Source organism: Brienomyrus brachyistius, chromosome 10 (assembly GCF_023856365.1).
Source record: "Brienomyrus brachyistius isolate T26 chromosome 10, BBRACH_0.4, whole genome shotgun sequence".
Taxonomy (NCBI): domain Eukaryota; kingdom Metazoa; phylum Chordata; class Actinopteri; order Osteoglossiformes; family Mormyridae; genus Brienomyrus; species Brienomyrus brachyistius.
The window spans coordinates 21,355,949-21,379,780 of NC_064542.1; the positions used below are offsets into that span (position 1 = coordinate 21,355,949).

At 48.2% G+C, this 23,832-nt stretch overlaps 1 protein-coding gene across 42 annotated transcripts in view; it reads left to right on the forward strand.

Moving 5' to 3' along the window:
* The window catches only part of LOC125750354 (uncharacterized), an 83,847-nt gene extending 60,264 nt beyond the window's left edge, over window positions 1-23,583 (forward strand). For 10 of the 42 annotated variants that reach the window (XM_049028045.1, XM_049028033.1, XM_049028046.1 and 7 more), the window contains 4 exons: window positions 4,222-4,388; window positions 4,473-5,301; window positions 5,446-5,696; window positions 22,672-23,583. In XM_049028045.1, the coding sequence (XP_048884002.1) occupies window positions 4,222-4,388; window positions 4,473-5,301; window positions 5,446-5,696; window positions 22,672-23,418 (1,994 nt within the window). In that variant the 3' untranslated portion in view covers window positions 23,419-23,583. Of the gene's footprint in view, window positions 1-3,776; window positions 4,005-4,221; window positions 4,389-4,417; window positions 6,232-6,305; window positions 6,442-13,584; window positions 13,993-14,075; window positions 14,149-22,671 lie in introns of those variants that run through there. The other 32 variants (XM_049028048.1, XM_049028041.1, XM_049028051.1 and 29 more) reach the window with 20 other exon arrangements.
* The last annotated feature ends 249 nt before the right edge of the window (window positions 23,584-23,832 follow it).

The window sequence follows — 23,832 nt, forward strand, 5'->3', positions numbered from 1 at the left end:
AGCTCTTCACTACATTAGCAGCGAATGTTTCTGCACCAGCGGGTCTGAGTGGAGGTGGAGGTGGAGGAGGGGGACGGGGGGCGAGGCAGCAGGACGGGTGGGGTTTGGTGATCTCCCAGACTGAAAGGGATTCTGGGGACTCAGGCGACAGTGTCGCCCAGAGGGGGACTGAGGGCCACGTCAGAGGGGGCCTGATGTAGAGGGGCCCAGAGGTGGGATGGCTGATGTAGAGGAGCCAGGTGTGGAGGTGCCACATGTTGAGGAGCCCTGCCTATCACACTGGAGGGGACCAGATGTTGGTGGGCCAAGAGGAAGTGGCTGGGGAGTAGAAAGCACAGATGTCTGGGAGGTGGGTAGACTACAGACATCTATGCCCCCGGGACTCCCTCAAGTGCCTCTGAGCCTAGGATGGCCAAGACTCGGTCCTCCCCAGGAGTGAGAGGAGGCAGACTGGTGCTCCCCCAGCCCTCCTTTTGGTGACGCTGACGTCGTCCCTGCACTTCCCCCTCATACTCTCTGCCTTGCGGCTCCAGCCATGGCCCACAGAATGTATTTTTTTCTTTGATCTCCTGCCATTTTTTTTCTTTTCAGAATTTGTTGTAGAATTTTTCAACCTTAAGACAATATCTAGCCGGTTTCCTTCAACCTTGTTGATTAACACAGCACGCTCTTTGACTGAAAATTGCGGATTATATTCCTGTGCCATTTTTATTCTGGCCAGACAGGATGTCTTACGACGAGCACAAGTGCTTGCATAGTGTTGAGCATCTACATGCATCACCACTGGAATATGACAGTCCTTCGAGACCGTTTTACTCCAGATGTTAGTTAGTTTAACGATGCATCGCATCATGTTAGTTTAATGCAAACATCCATCGTGGTGCAGGAAACATACCCCACAGGTAGATATTTCTCTGCTCATCAGTGATGTGTTATTGTAATGCCGAACTTAATTACCTTGCGAATGTTAGCTGGTGCTGGTATATAAGCTATGTCAGTTTGCAGACAGTGAAGAGAAAGTCTAGAGACATCTCTTCTTATTTTAAGAAGAAAGTTAGTGCAGGAGAGAGAGAGCCAAGAGGGGGGGGGCATGCTCCTCTAAGTGAAGAGGAGGATGAAGAGGAACAAGCAGAGGCAGAGCATGATGAAGATAGACAGACACAGACAGCATCAGTAAGAGAATGAAGATGAAGAACATCAGACAGCAGCAGATCAGGAACTATGAAGGCAGCAACTATGGTTAGAGAGGCGAGGCAGGACTCGGCAAAAGCAGGTGTTCCACCTGATCCAGGTCCAGCAGGTGAAGTGATGAATCACTAGGCCGGATAGTAGTTTACTCTTTAACACCATTTGGATGAATGTACGGTTAGAGTGTGTTTCCATTAAGTTACAAGTCATGACATAATCACTTCTGCCTTCTGATTTATATTTATTAGTAGTTGAGTTTGATTATGTTAAATAGAATTGTGTACAGGCAAATAAGTTAAAGCTGAACTGAACACAACTGGAGACTAGTGTGGTGTGTTTAGACTTGGTTAAGCTTGTTCCCAGTAACAAAACAATTAAGTGAATAACACACATACATAACACATTAAAACAGGATTATTGTGGAATGTGAATTGTACAAAGTAATTGTAAGTCTATGCATATGTGATCACTGGAACATTAAATGTAACGCAAGAAGTGGCTCACACACTTCCTGTGTCATCGTGGGGTTTCCCCCCACAGTCCAATTACGTACTGAGGCTAACTCAAGTTATTAAATTGCCTGTAGGAGTGAGTGAATGGTGAGTGTGCCCTCTGATGGGTTGGCGTCCCATCCTGGGTTGTTCCCTGCTTTGTGTCCGGTTCCGGACCCCCTGTGACCCTGAACAGGAGAAGCGGCTTCAGAAAATGGATGGATGGATGTTCCCAGAGGTGTTTGGTCCCAGAGGTGTGAGGCAACAGTGCTAACCACTGCACCATCATGCCATCCCCATGTATGGGACATGTAGGAGAAAACTGTCACAGGTTACCCAGTGTGTGACAGATATCAAATACCAGCGTGTTCCCAAAGGCAAATCGAGAGATTCTGAGCTTAAGAGCCAATAAGGCACAGATTAATTCTCCGTAGTGTTGTTAACGGGGTTCAGTCTGTACCATTAGTCACAGAAAACTGGTTGGTCATTGTACAAATGAGGATCAGATGATATATATTAAAATATTATGAATAATCTAAATTGCATTTTAAGATGTGTTGATTATTGTTTGTTTAGAACAGTATTCTTAGTATTCTACATATACTCTGTTTAGGCCTGATATATATACATACATACATATAAACTAAATTACATATAAAATATATACGTGTGTATATGTGTGTATATACAGTATATACATACGCAGTACCAATTAACTTTGGACACAACTGTGGTTTATTTGTATTATTCTGCACATTTTAGAATCATCATAAAGTATCAAAACTGTAAAATAACGTGGAATTATGCACTGAACAAAAAAGTGTCAAAAACAAATCATTTGATGGGGAGGGGGCAGATTAGCAGAATAAGGTTCCATGTGGGCTGTTCCCTGCCCTGCACCCATACCCTGTGGGATAGGCTCCAGACCCCCCGCAACAGTCAATAGGACAAGCAGATACAGGAAATGGGTGGCTGGAGAGAAACTTATTGCTCAAGAATCATGAGAGAAAATCACAATCTTTATTCTGAGTAAAAAGAAAATTGTGACTCTTATTTTGTCCAGAATCGCACAGCCTTAATCCTCATTTTACATTTCTGCTGCAGATACAATGAGGCAACAATGCACATGTAACCTGAGTAACAAACCTAAATGCCAAGGGTATGCACTATGCATGCAGGAATACATTCAAATGCATGTTACATGTACACTATCATGCAGTACAAATTAAGAACCATTATCAAATTTTTCTCAATACTTGCTCCTACCTTGTTTGCCAGTTATGGTTTCCATAGTTACCAGCTGCTTCTAATTAGACTGCATGAGGCGGGAAAGTTAAAGGCTGGAAGTGTAGACTTGCTGGGTATCCAGAGTGTGAATGCTTAGTTGTGACTGACAGTGTAACACCAAAGGCTATGCACTGATTTCACCTCTGTCTCGTTTTTGTAGCTGAATGATGGCGCTTGGAGTTGATTTATTGTAAGTTGGGCTTCAAAAAGAGCCATGATGATCTCTGACCACTGCAAGGTATTTGCTGAGTGTAACTGCCCTTTTGCCTCCTCTGCAGGGTGCTTTGCTTGGTATCAGTCTGCTACACTGATGTAGGACTGAGTAAGTGTTACTCGTGGCTTACTAATGGGATTGTGAGGCTGGCTGAGGAACCTTGATGGGTGAAAATCCCCTTACTCCTTGGTATCGTGGTTATATTCTGGCTCTTGTACTCTTGCTCCCTAGGTGCTGGCATTGGCTTTCCTGTAAAATATAAGTTGGCTGCTGGATCTTCTGGCAGCAGCTCTGGGTCCAGCCAGGCACAAGTGGCAAAGAGCGCTTGTGGGTCTGACCAAGGCACGGGATCCTTCTCCTACTTGACCAGCACTGTAGGTTCCCAGAATGGCCAAGAATCTTTTCAGTATGTGGCAGTCCAGCCTCTCTCAGATCCTGTTCCTCCTAATGATCCTACAGTACTTGTAGGCTCTACTAGGGTACAGGGGGTAGTGCCCCAGCGAGTGCTAACCGTTGCCCAGCAGCTACCCTCCCAGCAGAGCTACTCCGTCACGCAGCAGCTAGTGCCCCAGCAAGTACTAACCAGTGCCCAGCAGGTAGGGTCAAAGCTACCGTCTCAGCAGACCAACACCGTCACGCAACAGCTAGCGCCCCAGCAAGGCCAAACGGGTGCCCAGCAGCTACCCTCCCAGCAGAGCTACTCCTTCACGCAGCAGCTAGCACCCCAGCAAAGCCAAGCAGGTGCCCAGCAGCTACCGTCCCAGCAGACCTACTCTGGCACGCAGCAGCTAGTGCCCCAGCAAGGCCAAACAGGTGTCCAGCAGGTAGGGTCAAAGCTACCGTCTCAGCAGACCAACACCGTCACGCAACAGCTAGCGCCCCAGCAAGGCCAAACGGGTGCCCAGCAGCTACCCTCCCAGCAGAGCTACTCCTTCACGCAGCAGCTAGCGCCCCAGCAAGGCCAAACGGGTGCCCAGCAGCTACCGTCCCAGCAGACCTACTCTGGCACGCAGCAGCTAGTGCCCCAGCAAGGCCAAACAGGTGTCCAGCAGGTATGGTCTAAGCTACCCTCCCAGCAGGCCTACTCCTTCACGCAGCAGCTAGCGCCCCAGCAAGGCCAAGCAGGTGCCCAGCAGCTACCGTCCCAGCAGACCTACTCTGGCACGCAGCAGATAGGCTTTGCTCAGGGACTAACCGGTGCCCAGCAGGTAGGGTCTAAGCTACCATCTCAGCAGACCTACTCTGGCACGCAGCAGCTAGTGCCCCAGCAAGGCCAAACAGGTGTCCAGCAGGTATGGTCTAAGCTACCATCTCAGCAGGCCTACTCCGTCACGCAGCAGCTAGCGCCCCAGCAAGGCCAAACAGGTGCCCAGCAGCTACCATCTCAGCAGGCGTACTCCGTCACGCAGCAGCTAGTACCCCAGCTAGGCCAAACAGGTGCCCAGCAGCTACCATCTCAGCAGGTGTACTCCGTCACGCAGCAGCTAGTACCCCAGAAAGGCCAAGCAGGTGCCCAGCAGCTACCGTCCCAGCAGACCTACTCTGGCACGCAGCAGATAGGCTTTGCTCAGGGACTAACCAGTGCCCAGCAGGTAGGGTCTAAGCTACCATCTCAGCAGACCTACTCCGTCACGCAGCAGCTAGTGCCCCAGCAAGGCCAAACAGGTGCCCAGCAGCTACCGTCCCAGCAGAGCTACTCCATCCTGCAGCAGCTAGTGCCCCAGCACGGCCTAACCGTTGCCCAGCAGCTACCATCCCAGCAGACCTACTCTGGCACGCAGCAGATAGGGTTTGCTCAGGGACTAACCGGTGCCCAGCAGGTAGGTTCTAAGCAGAACTGCTCTGGAATGCAGCAACTAGTGCCCCAGCAAGTCCTAACCGGTGCCCAGCAGGTAGGGTCTAAGCTACCCTCCCAGCAGAGCTACTCCATCCTGCAGCAGCTAGTGCCCCAGCAAGGCCAAACGGGTGCCCAGCAGGTATGGTCTAAGCTACCATCTCAGCAGGTCTACTCCGTCACGCAGCAGCTAGTGCCCCAGCAAGGCCAAACAGGTGCCCAGCAGCTACCATCTCAGCAGGTCTACTCCGTCACGCAGCAGCTAGTGCCCCAGCAAGGCCAAACAGGTGCCCAGCAGCTACCGTCCCAGCAGAGCTACTCCATCCTACAGCAGCTAGTGCCCCAGCAAGGCCTAACCGTTGCCCAGCAGCTACCATCCCAGCAGACCTACTCTGGCACGCAGCAGCTAGTGCCCCAGCAAGGCCAAACAGGTGCCCAGCAGGTATGGTCTAAGCTACCATCTCAGCAGGTCTACTCCGTCACGCAGCAGCTAGTGCCCCAGCAAGGCCAAACAGGTGCCCAGCAGCTACCATCTCAGCAGAGCTACTCCGTCACGCAGCAGCTAGTGCCCCAGCAAGGCCAAACAGGTGCCCAGCAGGTAGGGTCTAAGCTACCCTCCCAGCAGAGCTACTCCGGAATGCAGCCGCTAGTGCCCCAGCAAGGCCAAACAGGTGCCCAGCAGGTATGGTCTAAGCTACCATCTCAGCAGGTCTACTCCGTCACGCAGCAGCTAGTGCCCCAGCAAGGCCAAACAGGTGCCCAGCAGCTACCATCTCAGCAGAGCTACTCCGTCACGCAGCAGCTAGTGCCCCAGCAAGGCCAAACAGGTGCCCAGCAGGTAGGGTCTAAGCTACCCTCCCAGCAGAGCTACTCCGGAATGCAGCCGCTAGTGCCCCAGCAAGGCCTTACCGTTGCCCAGCAGCTACCATCCCAGCAGGACAACTGCAGTAGTTGGGCCCTGTACCAGAATAGTGATGGGTCTTGGCAGGGCTACCTCAGTGAGCAGGCCCCAGTATCCCAGCAGGGGTCTGGCACATTGGTTAGCTTTGCTTCTGGCCAGAGCTTTGGGTCTACTCAAGGCGTCAGTTCCCAGGCTGCCTCTAGTCTTGGTGCTAGTGGTACTCTGGGCTCACAGACCCAGCTTGGCTCAGGTTCTTCAAGTGTGTTGGCCCCTGGAACAGGTTGGCTCAAGAAGTCCTTGCCGAACTTCATCCCAGGTGAGGCAAAGGGGTTTTCTGGGTCATGTGCACACTTCCATGTGACTACGTCTAATGTCATCTGTCTTTCACAGGGAACAAATTGTCCAGCTGGTAATTGACCATATCAGTCTTTCAACTCTGCCTGGTCATCATAGCTCTTGAACGTTCTCAACTTGGAAGCTCTTCCTCTGACTTGTGTATTTGGCTTCAAATAAATAGTTTGCTGAACTTCTCCTGTGATTCCTTCTGGTTTCTGTGGCTGCCTGACAATGGCAGTGTGATCTGCAAGGTGTACCTTCCCTCCAGTGGAGATTTCTTTAAGACTGCAAGGGAAGCTCAGCTTCCCCTATAATGTCACAAAATTAATGGTCAAATTATGTACTATTGTATTAACATTTTATTGACTAAAAATGCGTTAGAAAACGTTCATCTCAAAGACGAGTTCGTTCAGAATCAGTTAGATATAGCAGGTCGGCTGGCTTGATTTTCTTCTCATACATTCCCGTAGCATCACAGTGCATTTCCCCGTTGAAGCCCAGCGTCCATTGACTTCAATGCGGCTGCTTTGAACGGGTTTTTTCAGTGCTTTGAAACTAAACGGTCATTGGATAAACGCTGCGATTATGTCCCGCCCACGGACGCTCAGCGTCTCTGGGGGTGAATGAGAAGAAAATGAGGAGTGGGCTGGCCTGGACTCCGAGCTTCTGCGTGATTGGAGGGTCTGTCAAGATTGCATCTCCTTTTGCCTGACAGCGATTTTGTACTATAAGGAATTGCTGAAGCTATTCGCGCTCAGTCCCATCGCGGATTTCTCAAGTTCAGTCGAAATAAAAACTGCTGCAACCTATTTATATTTGCTTGGCGAAATTGCTTGATTTTCATTTCACACAATTATACACCACATTCCTTGTTTCACTTTTACAGAGTTTAATATTTTTAGATCATTCATATAGTAGGCTTAGGCTAGGCTAGCGTCGTGGGTGAAACTGCACACGATGGCAGACAGTGCTAATATTGTCGACCTTTACAAACTGTTTTCATTAATGGCAACAATTGGAGCTACATCTGCAGGTGTAGAAAGGAGCTTCTCCTGTTTAAAGCGGCTCAAGTCCTACACCCGAAACACAATGGGCCAAGGCCGTTTAAGCAGCCTAGCTCTGCTGGCCATTGAGAGGACACTGGTCAAGTCACTGGAAAAGACGCCTAGTTGGTACGACAGGGTCACAGACCATTTTCTTGAAAAGGAACGTAGGGCAGAATTTACTTTTAAATAGACAATTTTATGATGTAGGCCGAAAATGAGCTTCCCCTATTTGACAGACCAGTAGCCCCCACTGCTTCCCTCAAACCTGAGTTCTGGCCTCAGTGATCCATTAATTCTAAATGGCCGGTCTGTTCACAACTTGATGCTCTCTAGGCTGCATTGTGTTGCAGCCTGGACTGGTGTGTGACTCATGCAGTCATGATATTGGTATTTCAGTTCAAATGTTTGCCTGCAGGACACGATGGGCTATTAGTTGCCAAACTTGGCAACATGAATTATGCACACGCTGGTCTGTAGGTCTTTGTGGGGACTCCATTAATAGGTGGAGAACTTGTCCCAACCTTCAAATGGCCTTAACCTCTACGCAGCCTTATCCTGAACCACAAGTAACATAATTCGATGTATGAAACTGAATTTCTCCTTGTGGGGACCAAAACTGGTCAAAATAGCAGGATTTTACCTCATAGTGGGGGACATGTGTTTCCCCACAATGTAGTGCATATCGGGGCCACCCCCACACCTAGAACCTTTCCTGATAGGATTAAGACAAGCTTCCTGTGTACGGCCGAACCTTTACATAGATGTGATTTGGCTAATGGATCAGTATAGCCAAAACTGCGTTTGTTGCCCTGTCAAAGTAAATGCATGTTACTGTAAATCACCATTTTTACACATGCAAAAAAAAAACAAATGGATATAATCTATATTAGCTCGTGTGTAAATGATCATGTGTAACACTACAAACTCCATGTGAAGTTGAATTTATGCAGGTGTGATACTGCTTTAGTCTTGGGAGAGTGGTCAGTGATATTCCTAATCATTTGAAATATTTGTTGGCTTTGTTTTTAATCTACTAAACGTGAATGCGTGATGGAAGTCTGAATCATTTAAGAGATACGACTCCATTTACGATAAAAAGGTGCAGGCAAGTTTTCAGAAAATACAGCTTGTCTTGGAAAGGTACGTCAAACGTTTTTGCGACATACCTGCTAAATTATCAGTTTTATGGTAATCTATGCCGATTTGTGTCACTCAACCGTAAAATCCCATTATAGTGAACTCGCCTATAACGGAATATCTTCTATAACGGACGAGGTCCGCTGGTCCCGGCCGTGCGCCTTTAAGAACATGCAGAAAAAGCATCAGACTCGCATATAACGGAATTCCGCTTTTAACTGACAATTTGGTCCCCAGGGCCGCTTTTCGCTGTGGTTTTGTTCGCTATAACTGACATGCAGGCTCCGCCTACAAGGCACATGACATGTCGATGATATCCAGCACAGATACGTAGTCGTGATTATTAATAGTCACGAATCTGCTCAGGCAAAGTTGGAGACTCGAACCTGGGTCCCAGAGGTGTGAGGCAACAGTACTAACCACTGCACCAGGATTACTATATATACAATACAATAATCTATACCACAAGTGTGTCTGCTGGGGTGTGGCATGAGTAAATGGTGTCCTGTAGTTGTGTTCTGGGCGTACAGCAACTCTGGATGTAACGGACTTTGGATATAACAGACTCTTTTGCCAGGTCCCTTGAAGTCCGTTATAAGTGGATTTTACTGTATAGTATCACAATGTCATTTACGACACAGATTAAGAACACCTGTTACTAAGCGGTGCCGTCTAATGTAAAATAAAACTCGCGGCAAAACAGAAAAAGCGACACACAGATTGTTCAATCCCTGTGAAAGATTGTTGGCGTCACGTTTCTCCGGCTCCAGTTCCTGTGCTCGGTGCAGTGGAAATGTGTTCTGTGGAGTGACGAATCATATTTCTCTGTCTGGTAGTCTGATGGTTGTGTATGGGTTTAGCGGAAAAAGTAAAAATGCCAAAAGTCTTGTATTTTGTTTGGTTAATTATGCTTATGGTTAGGGCTGGGTAGGGGTTAAGGGTGTCCTGATTAGGATTAGGGTTTTCCCCATAGAAATGAATGGAAGGTCCCCATTTAGATAGGTACCCAAACTGGCATAACATAGATTGCTGATGGTTGGAGGTATCCTTGACATTCTGAAGTGGGGAGATACATTGTCACACTGGGGCTGCTGACATGTTGGGCCAGTAAGACCAGTTTCTCCTTCTGGTAGGCGATCACCTCTTCGTGGTGTCTTTCATTCTGTTCCCTCAGGGTTGCCGGTTCCTCACTCTTGCCCCTCAGAACAGATGTTTTTTCACCCTCAGACCTGAGGAGCTCTTCACTACATTAGCAGCGAATGTTTCTGCACCAGCGGGTCTGAGTGGAGGTGGAGGTGGAGGAGGGGGACGGGGGGCGAGGCAGCAGGACGGGTGGGGTTTGGTGATCTCCCAGACTGAAAGGGATTCTGGGGACTCAGGCGACAGTGTCGCCCAGAGGGGGACTGAGGGCCACGTCAGAGGGGGCCTGATGTAGAGGGGCCCAGAGGTGGGATGGCTGATGTAGAGGAGCCAGGTGTGGAGGTGCCACATGTTGAGGAGCCCTGCCGATCACACTGGAGGGGACCAGATGTTGGTGGGCCAAGAGGAAGTGGCTGGGGAGTAGAAAGCACAGATGTCTGGGAGGTGGGTAGACTACAGACATCTATGCCCCCGGGACTCCCTCAAGTGCCTCTGAGCCTAGGATGGCCAAGACTCGGTCCTCCCCAGGAGTGAGAGGAGGCAGACTGGTGCTCCCCCAGCCCTCCTTTTGGTGACGCTGACGTCGTCCCTGCACTTCCCCCTCATACTCTCTGCCTTGCGGCTCCAGCCATGGCCCACAGAATGTATTTTTTTCTTTGATCTCCTGCCATTTTTTTTCTTTTCAGAATTTGTTGTAGAATTTTTCAACCTTAAGACAATATCTAGCCGGTTTCCTTCAACCTTGTTGATTAACACAGCACGCTCTTTGACTGAAAATTGCGGATTACATTCCTGTGCCATTTGTATTTTTATTTTATTCTTACGACGAGCACAAGTGCTTGCATAGTGTTGAGCATCTACATGCATCACCACTGGAATATGACAGTCCTTCGAGACCGTTTTACTCCAGATGTTAGTTAGTTTAACGATGCATCGCATCATGTTAGTTTAATGCAAACATCCATCGTGGTGCAGGAAACATACCCCACAGGTAGATATTTCTCTGCTCATCAGTGATGTGTTATTGTAATGCCGAATTTAATTATCTTGCGAATGTTAGCTGGTGCTGGTATATAAGCTATGTCAGTTTGCAGACAGTGAAGAGAAAGTCTAGAGACATCTCTTCTTATTTTAAGAAGAAAGTTAGTGCAGGAGAGAGAGAGCCAAGAGGGGGGGGGCATGCTCCTCTAAGTGAAGAGGAGGATGAAGAGGAACAAGCAGAGGCAGAGCATGATGAAGATAGACAGACACAGACAGCATCAGTAAGAGAATGAAGATGAAGAACATCAGACAGCAGCAGATCAGGAACTATGAAGGCAGCAACTATGGTTAGAGAGGCGAGGCAGGACTCGGCAAAAGCAGGTGTTCCACCTGATCCTGGACCAGCAGGTGAAGTGATGAATCACTAGGCCGGATAGTAGTTTACTCTTTAACACCATTTGGATGAATGTACGGTTAGAGTGTGTTTCCATTAAGTTACAAGTCATGACATAATCACTTCTGCCTTCTGATTTATATTTATTAGTAGTTGAGTTTGATTATGTTAAATAGAATTGTGTACAGGCAAATAAGTTAAAGCTGAACTGAACACAACTGGAGACTAGTGTGGTGTGTTTAGACTTGGTTAAGCTTGTTCCCAGTAACAAAACAATTAAGTGAATAACACACATACATAACACATTAAAACAGGATTATTGTGGAATGTGAATTGTACAAAGTAATTGTAAGTCTATGCATATGTGATCACTGGAACATTAAATGTAACGCAAGAAGTGGCTCACACACTTCCTGTGTCATCGTGGGGTTTCCCCCCACAGTCCAATTACGTACTGAGGCTAACTCAAGTTATTAAATTGCCTGTAGGAGTGAGTGAATGGTGAGTGTGCCCTCTGATGGGTTGGCGTCCCATCCTGGGTTGTTCCCTGCTTTGTGTCCGGTTCCGGACCCCCTGTGACCCTGAACAGGAGAAGCGGCTTCAGAAAATGGATGGATGGATGTTCCCAGAGGTGTTTGGTCCCAGAGGTGTGAGGCAACAGTGCTAACCACTGCACCATCATGCCAGCCCCATGTATGGGACATGTAGGAGAAAACTGTCACAGGTTACCCAGTGTGTGACAGATATCAAATACCAGCGTGTTCCCAAAGGCAAATCGAGAGATTCTGAGCTTAAGAGCCAATAAGGCACAGATTAATTATCCGTAGTGTTGTTAACGGGGTTCAGTCTGTACCATTAGTCACAGAAAACTGGTTGGTCATTGTACAAATGAGGATCAGATGATATATATTAAAATATTATGAATAATCTAAATTGCATTTTAAGATGTGTTGATTATTGTTTGTTTAGAACAGTATTCTTAGTATTCTACATATACTCTGTTTAGGCCTGATATATATACATACATACATATAAACTAAATTACATATAAAATATATACGTGTGTATATGTGTGTATATACAGTATATACATACGCAGTACCAATTAACTTTGGACACAACTGTGGTTTATTTGTATTATTCTGCACATTTTAGAATCATCATAAAGTATCAAAACTGTAAAATAACGTGGAATTATGCACTGAACAAAAAAGTGTCAAAAACAAATCATTTGATGGGGAGGGGGCAGATTAGCAGAATAAGGTTCCATGTGGGCTGTTCCCTGCCCTGCACCCATACCCTGTGGGATAGGCTCCAGACCCCCCGCAACAGTCAATAGGACAAGCAGATACAGGAAATGGGTGGCTGGAGAGAAACTTATTGCTCAAGAATCATGAGAGAAAATCACAATCTTTATTCTGAGTAAAAAGAAAATTGTGACTCTTATTTTGTCCAGAATCGCACAGCCTTAATCCTCATTTTACATTTCTGCTGCAGATACAATGAGGCAACAATGCACATGTAACCTGAGTAACAAACCTAAATGCCAAGGGTATGCACTATGCATGCAGGAATACATTCAGATGCATGTTACATGTACACTATCATGCAGTACAAATTAAGAACCATTATCAAATTTTTCTCAATACTTGCTCCTACCTTGTTTGCCAGTTATGGTTTCCATAGTTACCAGCTGCTTCTAATTAGACTGCATGAGGCGGGAAAGTTAAAGGCTGGAAGTGTAGACTTGCTGGGTATCCAGAGTGTGAATGCTTAGTTGTGACTGACAGTGTAACACCAAAGGCTATGCACTGATTTCACCTCTGTCTCGTTTTTGTAGCTGAATGATGGCGCTTGGAGTTGATTTATTGTAAGTTGGGCTTCAAAAAGAGCCATGATGATCTCTGACCACTGCAAGGTATTTGCTGAGTGTAACTGCCCTTTTGCCTCTTCTGCAGGGTGCTTTGCTTGGTATCAGTCTGCTACACTGATGTAGGACTGAGTAAGTGTTACTCGTGGCTTACTAATGGGATTGTGAGGCTGGCTGAGGAACCTTGATGGGTGAAAATCCCCTTACTCCTTGGTATCGTGGTTATATTCCGGCTCTTGTACTCTTGCTCCCTAGGTGCTGGCATTGGCTTTCCTGTAAAATATAAGTTGGCTGCTGGATCTTCTGGCAGCAGCTCTGGGTCCAGCCAGGCACAAGTGGCAAAGAGCGCTTGTGGGTCTGACCAAGGCACGGGATCCTTCTCCTACTTGACCAGCACTGTAGGTTCCCAGAATGGCCAAGAATCTTTTCAGTATGTGGCAGTCCAGCCTCTCTCAGATCCTGTTCCTCCTAATGATCCTACAGTACTTATAGGCTCTACTAGGGTACAGGGGGTAGTGCCCCAGCGAGTGCTAACCGTTGCCCAGCAGCTACCCTCCCAGCAGAGCTACTCCGTCACGCAGCAGCTAGTGCCCCAGCAAGTCCTAACCAGTGCCCAGCAGGTAGGGTCAAAGCTACCGTCTCAGCAGACCAACACCGTCACGCAACAGCTAGCGCCCCAGCAAGGCCAAACGGGTGCCCAGCAGCTACCCTCCCAGCAGAGCTACTCCTTCACGCAGCAGCTAGCGCCCCAGCAAGGCCAAACAGGTGTCCAGCAGGTATGGTCTAAGCTACCCTCCCAGCAGGCCTACTCCTTCACGCAGCAGCTAGTGCCCCAGCAAGGCCAAACAGGTGTCCAGCAGGTATGGTCTAAGCTACCCTCCCAGCAGGCCTACTCCTTCACGCAGCAGCTAGCGCCCCAGCAAGGCCAAGCAGGTGCCCAGCAGCTACCGTCCCAGCAGACCTACTCTGGCACGCAGCAGATAGGCTTTGCTCAGGGACTAACCGGTGCCCAGCAGGTAGGGTCTAAGCTACCATCTCAGCAGGCCTACTCCTTCACGCAGCAGCTAGTGCCCCAGCAAGGCCAAACAGGTGTCCAGCAGGTATGGTCTAAGCTACCCTCCCAGCAGGCCTACTCCTTCACGCAGCAGCTAGCGCCCCAGCAAGGCCAAGCAGGTGCCCAGCAGCTACCGTCCCAGCAGACCTACTCTGGCACGCAGCAGATGGGCTTTGCTCAGGGACTAACCGGTGCCCAGCAGGTAGGGTCTAAGCTACCATCTCAGCAGGCCTACTCCGTCACGCAGCAGCTAGCGCCCCAGCAAGGCCAAACAGGTGCCCAGCAGCTACCATCTCGGCAGGCGTACTCCGTCACGCAGCAGCTAGTACCCCAGAATGGCCAAGCAGGTGCCCAGCAGCTACCGTCCCAGCAGACCTACTCTGGCACGCAGCAGATAGGCTTTGCTCAGGGACTAACCAGTGCCCAGCGGGTAGGGTCTAAGCTACCATCCCAGCAGACCTACTCTGGCACGCAGCAGATAGGGTTTGCTCAGGGACTAACTGGTGCCCAGCAGGTAGGTTCTAAGCAGAACTGCTCTGGAATGCAGCAACTAGTGCCCCAGCAAGTCCTAACCGGTGCCCAGCAGGTAGGGTCTAAGCTACCCTCCCAGCAGAGCTACTCCATCCTGCAGCAGCTAGTGCCCCAGCAAGGCCAAACGGGTGCCCAGCAGGTATGGTCTAAGCTACCATCTCCGCAGGTCTACTCCGTCACGCAGCAGCTAGTGCCCCAGCAAGGCCAAACAGGTGCCCAGCAGCTACCATCTCAGCAGGTCTACTCCGTCACACAGCAGCTAGTGCCCCAGCAAGGCCTAACCGTTGCCCAGCAGCTACCATCCCAGCAGACCTACTCTGGCACGCAGCAGCTAGTGCCCCAGCAAGGCCAAACAGGTGCCCAGCAGGTAGGGTCTAAGCTACCCTCCCAGCAGAGCTACTCCGGAATGCAGCCGCTAGTGCCCCAGCAAGGCCTTACCGTTGCCCAGCAGCTACCATCCCAGCAGGACAACTGCAGTAGTTGGGCCCTGTACCAGAACAGTGATGGGTCTTGGCAGGGCTACCTCAGTGAGCAGGCCCCAGTATCCCAGCAGGGGTCTGGCACATTGGTTAGCTTTGCTTCTGGCCAGAGCTTTGGGTCTACTCAAGGCGTCAGTTCCCAGGCTGCCTCTAGTCTTGGTGCTAGTGGTACTCTGGGCTCACAGACCCAGCTTGGCTCAGGTTCTTCAAGTGTGTTGGCCCCTGGAACAGGTTGGCTCAAGAAGTCCTTGCCGAACTTCATCCCAGGTGAGGCAAAGGGGTTTTCTGGGTCATGTGCACACTTCCATGTGACTACGTCTAATGTCATCTGTCTTTCACAGGGAACAAATTGTCCAGCTGGTAATTGACCATATCAGTCTTTCAACTCTGCCTGGTCATCATAGCTCTTGAACGTTCTGAACTTGGAAGCTCTTCCTCTGACTTGTGTATTTGGCTTCAAATAAATAGTTTGCTGAACTTCTCCTGTGATTCCTTCTGGTTTCTGTGGCTGCCTGACAATGGCAGTGTGATCTGCAAGGTGTACCTTCCCTCCAGTGGAGATTTCTTTAAGACTGCAAGGGAAGCTCAGCTTCCCCTATAATGTCACAAAATTAATGGTCAAATTATGTACTATTGTATTAACATTTTATTGACTAAAAATGCGTTAGAAAACGTTCATCTCAAAGACGAGTTCGTTCAGAATCAGTTAGATATAGCAGGTCGGCTGGCTTGATTTTCTTCTCATACATTCCCGTAGCATCACAGTGCATTTCCCCGTTGAAGCCCAGCGTCCATTGACTTCAATGCGGCTGCTTTGAACGGGTTTTTTCAGTGCTTTGAAACTAAACGGTCATTGGATAAACGCTGCGATTATGTCCCGCCCACGGACGCTCAGCGTCTCTGGGGGTGAATGAGAAGAAAATGAGGAGTGGGCTGGCCTGGACTCCGAGCTTCTGCGTGATTGGAGGGTCTGTCAAGATTGCATCTCCTTTTGCCTGACAGCGATTTTGTACTATAAGGAATTGCTGAAGCTATTCGCGCTCAGTCCCATCGCGGATTTCTCAAGTTCAGTCGAAATAAAAACTGCTGCAACCTATTTATATTTGCTTGGCGAAATTGCTTGATTTTCATTTCACACAATTATACACCACATTCCTTGTTTCACTTTTACAGAGTTTAATATTTTTAGATCATTCATATAGTAGGCTTAGGCTAGGCTAGCGTCGTGGGTGAAACTGCACACGATGGCAGACAGTGCTAATATTGTCGACCTTTACAAACTGTTTTCATTAATGGCAACAATTGGAGCTACATCTGCAGGTGTAGAAAGGAGCTTCTCCTGTTTAAAGCGGCTCAAGTCCTACACCCGAAACACAATGGGCCAAGGCCGTTTAAGCAGCCTAGCTCTGCTGGCCATTGAGAGGACACTGGTCAAGTCACTGGAAAAGACGCCTAGTTGGTACGACAGGGTCACAGACCATTTTCTTGAAAAGGAACGTAGGGCAGAATTTACTTTTAAATAGACAATTTTATGATGTAGGCCGAAAATGAGCTTCCCCTATTTGACAGACCAGTAGCCCCCACTGCTTCCCTCAAACCTGAGTTCTGGCCTCAGTGATCCATTAATTCTAAATGGCCGGTCTGTTCACAACTTGATGCTCTCTAGGCTGCATTGTGTTGCAGCCTGGACTGGTGTGTGACTCATGCAGTCATGATATTGGTATTTCAGTTCAAATGTTTGCCTGCAGGACACGATGGGCTATTAGTTGCCAAACTTGGCAACATGAATTATGCACACGCTGGTCTGTAGGTCTTTGTGGGGACTCCATTAATAGGTGGAGAACTTGTCCCAACCTTCAAATGGCCTTAACCTCTACGCAGCCTTATCCTGAACCACAAGTAACATAATTCGATGTATGAAACTGAATTTCTCCTTGTGGGGACCAAAACTGGTCAAAATAGCAGGATTTTACCTCATAGTGGGGGACATGTGTTTCCCCACAATGTAGTGCATATCGGGGCCACCCCCACACCTAGAACCTTTCCTGATAGGATTAAGACAAGCTTCCTGTGTACGGCCGAACCTTTACATAGATGTGATTTGGCTAATGGATCAGTATAGCCAAAACTGCGTTTGTTGCCCTGTCAAAGTAAATGCATGTTACTGTAAATCACCATTTTTACACATGCAAAAAAAAAACAAATGGATATAATCTATATTAGCTCGTGTGTAAATGATCATGTGTAACACTACAAACTCCATGTGAAGTTGAATTTATGCAGGTGTGATACTGCTTTAGTCTTGGGAGAGTGGTCAGTGATATTCCTAATCATTTGAAATATTTGTTGGCTTTGTTTTTAATCTACTAAACGTGAATGCGTGATGGAAGTCTGAATCATTTAAGAGATACGACTCCATTTACGATAAAAAGGTGCAGGCAAGTTTTCAGAAAATACAGCTTGTCTTGGAAAGGTACGTCAAACGTTTTTGCGACATACCTGCTAAATTATCAGTTTTATGGTAATCTATGCCGATTTGTGTCACTCAACCGTAAAATCCCATTATAGTGAACTCGCCTATAACGGAATATCTTCTATAACGGACGAGGTCCGCTGGTCCCGGCCGTGCGCCTTTAAGAACATGCAGAAAAAGCATCAGACTCGCATATAACGGAATTCCGCTTTTAACTGACAATTTGGTCCCCAGGGCCGCTTTTCGCTGTGGTTTTGTTCGCTATAACTGACATGCAGGCTCCGCCTACAAGGCACATGACATGTCGATGATATCCAGCACAGATACGTAGTCGGGATTATTAATAGTCACGAATCTGCTCAGGCAAAGTTGGAGACTCGAACCTGGGTCCCAGAGGTGTGAGGCAACAGTACTAACCACTGCACCAGGATTACTATATATACAATACAATAATCTATACCACAAGTGTGTCTGCTGGGGTGTGGCATGAGTAAATGGTGTCCTGTAGTTGTGTTCTGGGCGTACAGCAACTCTGGATGTAACGGACTTTGGATATAACAGACTCTTTTGCCAGGTCCCTTGAAGTCCGTTATAAGTGGATTTTACTGTATAGTATCACAATGTCATTTACGACACAGATTAAGAACACCTGTTACTAAGCGGTGCCGTCTAATGTAAAATAAAACTCGCGGCATTTCAACTAGCGGCAAAACAGAAAAAGCGACACACAGATTGTTCAATCCCTGTGAAAGATTGTTGGCGTCACGTTTCTCCGGCTCCAGTTCCTGTGCTCGGTGCAGTGGAAATGTGTTCTGTGGAGTGACGAATCATATTTCTCTGTCTGGTAGTCTGATGGTTGTGTATGGGTTTAGCGGAAAAAGTAAAAATGCCAAAAGTCTTGTATTTTGTTTGGTTAATTATGCTTATGGTTAGGGCTGGGTAGGGGTTAAGGGTGTCCTGATTAGGATTAGGGTTTTCCCCATAGAAATGAATGGAAGGTCCCCATTTAGATAGGTACCCAAACTGGCATAACATAGATTGCTGATGGTTGGAGGTATCCTTGACATTCTGAAGTGGGGAGATACATTGTCACACTGGGGCTGCTGACATGTTGGGCCAGTAAGACCAGTTTCTCCTTCTGGTAGGCGATCACCTCTTCGTGGTGTCTTTCATTCTGTTCCCTCAGGGTTGCCGGTTCCTCACTCTTGCCCCTCAGAACAGATGTTTTTTCACCCTCAGACCTGAGGAGCTCTTCACTACATTAGCAGCGAATGTTTCTGCACCAGCGGGTCTGAGTGGAGGTGGAGGTGGAGGAGGGGGACGGGGGGCGAGGCAGCAGGACGGGTGGGGTTTGGTGATCTCCCAGACTGAAAGGGATTCTGGGGACTCAGGCGACAGTGTCGCCCAGAGGGGGACTGATGTAGAGGGGCCCAGAGGTGGGATGGCTGATGTAGAGGAGCCAGGTGTGGAGGTGCCACATGTTGAGGAGCCCTGCCGATCACACTGGAGGGGACCAGATGTTGGTGGGCCAAGAGGAAGTGGCTGGGGAGTAGAAAGCACAGATGTCTGGGAGGTGGGTAGACTACAGACATCTATGCCCCCGGGACTCCCTCAAGTGCCTCTGAGCCTAGGATGGCCAAGACTCGGTCCTCCCCAGGAGTGAGAGGAGGCAGACTGGTGCTCCCCCAGCCCTCCTTTTGGTGACGCTGACGTCGTCCCTGCACTTCCCCCTCATACTCTCTGCCTTGCGGCTCCAGCCATGGCCCACAGAATGTATTTTTTTCTTTGATCTCCTGCCATTTTTTTTCTTTTCAGAATTTGTTGTAGAATTTTTCAACCTTAAGACAATATCTAGCCGGTTTCCTTCAACCTTGTTGATTAACACAGCACGCTCTTTGACTGAAAATTGCGGATTATATTCCTGTGCCATTTTTATTCTGGCCAGACAGGATGTCTTACGACGAGCACAAGTGCTTGCATAGTGTTGAGCATCTACATGCATCACCACTGGAATATGACAGTCCTTCGAGACCGTTTTACTCCAGATGTTAGTTAGTTTAACGATGCATCGCATCATGTTAGTTTAATGCAAACATCCATCGTGGTGCAGGAAACATACCCCACAGGTAGATATTTCTCTGCTCATCAGTGATGTGTTATTGTAATGCCGAACTTAATTACCTTGCGAATGTTAGCTGGTGCTGGTATATAAGCTATGTCAGTTTGCAGACAGTGAAGAGAAAGTCTAGAGACATCTCTTCTTATTTTAAGAAGAAAGTTAGTGCAGGAGAGAGAGAGCCAAGAGGGGGGGGGGGGCATGCTCCTCTAAGTGAAGAGGAGGATGAAGAGGAACAAGCAGAGGCAGAGCATGATGAAGATAGACAGACACAGACAGCATCAGTAAGAGAATGAAGATGAAGAACATCAGACAGCAGCAGATCAGGAACTATGAAGGCAGCAACTATGGTTAGAGAGGCGAGGCAGGACTCGGCAAAAGCAGGTGTTCCACCTGATCCAGGTCCAGCAGGTGAAGTGATGAATCACTAGGCCGGATAGTAGTTTACTCTTTAACACCATTTGGATGAATGTACGGTTAGAGTGTGTTTCCATTAAGTTACAAGTCATGACATAATCACTTCTGCCTTCTGATTTATATTTATTAGTAGTTGAGTTTGATTATGTTAAATAGAATTGTGTACAGGCAAATAAGTTAAAGCTGAACTGAACACAACTGGAGACTAGTGTGGTGTGTTTAGACTTGGTTAAGCTTGTTCCCAGTAACAAAACAATTAAGTGAATAACACACATACATAACACATTAAAACAGGATTATTGTGGAATGTGAATTGTACAAAGTAATTGTAAGTCTATGCATATGTGATCACTGGAACATTAAATGTAACGCAAGAAGTGGCTCACACACTTCCTGTGTCATCGTGGGGTTTCCCCCCACAGTCCAATTACGTACTGAGGCTAACTCAAGTTATTAAATTGCCTGTAGGAGTGAGTGAATGGTGAGTGTGCCCTCTGATGGGTTGGCGTCCCATCCTGGGTTGTTCCCTGCTTTGTGTCCGGTTCCGGACCCCCTGTGACCCTGAACAGGAGAAGCGGCTTCAGAAAATGGATGGATGGATGTTCCCAGAGGTGTTTGGTCCCAGAGGTGTGAGGCAACAGTGCTAACCACTGCACCATAATGCCATCCCCATGTATGGGACATGTAGGAGAAAACTGTCACAGGTTACCCAGTGTGTGACAGATATCAAATACCAGCGTGTTCCCAAAGGCAAATCGAGAGATTCTGAGCTTAAGAGCCAATAAGGCACAGATTAATTCTCCGTAGTGTTGTTAACGGGGTTCAGTCTGTACCATTAGTCACAGAAAACTGGTTGGTCATTGTACAAATGAGGATCAGATGATATATATTAAAATACTATGAATAATCTAAATTGCATTTTAAGATGTGTTGATTATTGTTTGTTTAGAACAGTATTCTTAGTATTCTACATATACTCTGTTTAGGCCTGATATATATACATACATACATATAAACTAAATTACATATAAAATATATACGTGTGTATATGTGTGTATATACAGTATATACATACGCAGTACCAATTAACTTTGGACACAATTGTGGTTTATTTGTATTATTCTGCACATTTTAGAATCATCATAAAGTATCAAAACTGTAAAATAACGTGGAATTATGCACTGAACAAAAAAGTGTCAAAAACAAATCATTTGATGGGGAGGGGGCAGATTAGCAGAATAAGGTTCCATGTGGGCTGTTCCCTGCCCTGCACCCATACCCTGTGGGATAGGCTCCAGACCCCCCGCAACAGTCAATAGGACAAGCAGATACAGGAAATGGGTGGCTGGAGAGAAACTTATTGCTCAAGAATCATGAGAGAAAATCACAATCTTTATTCTGAGTAAAAAGAAAATTGTGACTCTTATTTTGTCCAGAATCGCACAGCCTTAATCCTCATTTTACATTTCTGCTGCAGATACAATGAGGCAACAATGCACATGTAACCTGAGTAACAAACCTAAATGCCAAGGGTATGCACTATGCATGCAGGAATACATTCAGATGCATGTTACATGTACACTATCATGCAGTACAAATTAAGAACCATTATCAAATTTTTCTCAATACTTGCTCCTACCTTGTTTGCCAGTTATGGTTTCCATAGTTACCAGCTGCTTCTAATTAGACTGCATGAGGCGGGAAAGTTAAAGGCTGGAAGTGTAGAATTGCTGGGTATCCAGAGTGTGAATGCTTAGTTGTGACTGACAGTGTAACACCAAAGGCTATGCACTGATTTCACCTCTGTCTCGTTTTTGTAGCTGAATGATGGCGCTTGGAGTTGATTTATTGTAAGTTGGGCTTCAAAAAGAGCCATGATGATCTCTGACCACTGCAAGGTATTTGCTGAGTGTAACTGCCCTTTTGCCTCTTCTGCAGGGTGCTTTGCTTGGTATCAGTCTGCTACACTGATGTAGGACTGAGTAAGTGTTACTCGTGGCTTACTAATAGGATTGTGAGGCTGGCTGAGGAACCTTGATGGGTGAAAATCCCCTTACTCCTTGGTATCGTGGTTATATTCCGGCTCTTGTACTCTTGCTCCCTAGGTGCTGGCATTGGCTTTCCTGTAAAATACAAGTTGGCTGCTGGATCTTCTGGCAGCAGCTCTGGGTCCAGCCAGGCACAAGTGGCAAAGAGCGCTTGTGGGTCTGACCAAGGCACGGGATCCTTCTCCTACTTGACCAGCACTGTAGGTTCCCAGAATGGCCAAGAATCTTTTCAGAATGTGGCAGTCCAGCCTCTCTCAGATCCTGTTCCTCCTAATGATCCTACAGTACTTATAGGCTCTACTAGGGTACAGGGGGTAGTGCCCCAGCGAGTGCTAACCGTTGCCCAGCAGCTACCCTCCCAGCAGAGCTACTCCGTCACGCAGCAGCTAGTGCCCCAGCAAGTCCTAACCAGTGCCCAGCAGGTAGGGTCAAAGCTACCGTCTCAGCAGGCCTACTCCGTCACGCAGCAGCTAGCGCCCCAGCAAAGCCAAGCAGGTGCCCAGCAGCTACCGTCCCAGCAGAGCTACTCCTTCACGCAGCAGCTAGCGCCCCAGCAAAGCCAAGCAGGTGCCCAGCAGCTACCGTCCCAGCAGACCTACTCTGGCATGCAGCAGGTAGGCTTTGCTCAGGGACTAACGAGTGCCCAGCAGGTAGGGTCTAAGCTACCGTCCCAGCAGACCTACTCTGGCACGCAGCAGCTAGTGCCCCAGCAAGGCCAAACGGGTGCCCAGCAGGTATGGTCTAAGCTACCATCTCAGCAGGTGTACTCCGTCACGCAGCAGCTAGTGCCCCAGCAAGACCAAACAGGTGCCCAGCAGCTACCATCCCAGCAGACCTACTCTGGCACGCAGCAGATAAGCTTTGCTCAGGGACTAACCGGTGCCCAGCAGGTAGGGTCTAAGCTACTCTCCCAGCAGAGCTACTCCATCCTGCAGCAGCTAGTGCCCCAGCAAAGCCAAACAGGTGCCCAGCAGCTACCAGCTCAGCAGACCTACTCCTTCACACAGCAGCTAGCGCCCCAGCAAGGCCAAGCAGGTGCCCAGCAGCTACCGTCCCAGCAGACCTACTCTGGCACACAGCAGATAGGCTTTGCTCAGGGAGTAACCGGTGCCCAGCAGGTAGGGTCTAAGCTACCATCTCAGCAGACCTACTCCATCCTGCAGCAGCTAGTGCCCCAGCAAGGCCAAACAGGTGCCCAGCAGCTACCCTCCCAGCAGGCCTACTCCTTCACGCAGCAGCTAGCGCCCCAGCAAGGCCAAACAGGTGCCCAGCAGCTACCCTCCCAGCAGAGCTACTCCTTCACGCAGCAGCTAGTGCCCCAGCATGTCCTAACCGGTGCCCAGCAGGTAGGGTCTAAGCTACCCTCCCAGCAGAGCTACTCCGGAATGCAGCCGCTAGTGCCCCAGCAAGGCCTTACCGTTGCCCAGCAGCTACCATCCCAGCAGGACAACTGCAGTAGTTGGGGCCCTGTACCAGAATAGTGATGGGTCTTGGCAGGGCTACCTCAGTGAGCAGGCCCCAGTATCCCAGCAGGGGTCTGGCACATTGGTTAGCTTTGCTTCTGGCCAGAGCTTTGGGTCTACTCCTCAAGGTGTCAGTTCCCAGGCTGCCTCTAGTCTTGGTGCTAGTGGTACTCTGGGCTCACAGACCCAGCTTGGCTCAGGTTCTTCAAGTGTGTTGGCCCCTGGAACAGGTTGGCTCAAGAAGTCCTTGCCGAACTTCATCCCAGGTGAGGCAAAGGGGTTTTCTGGGTCATGTGCACACTTCCATGTGACTACGTCTAATGTCATCTGTCTTTCACAGGGAACAAATTGTCCAGCTGGTAATTGACCATATCAGTCTTTCAACTCTGCCTGGTCATCATAGCTCTTGAACGTTCTCAACTTGGAAGCTCT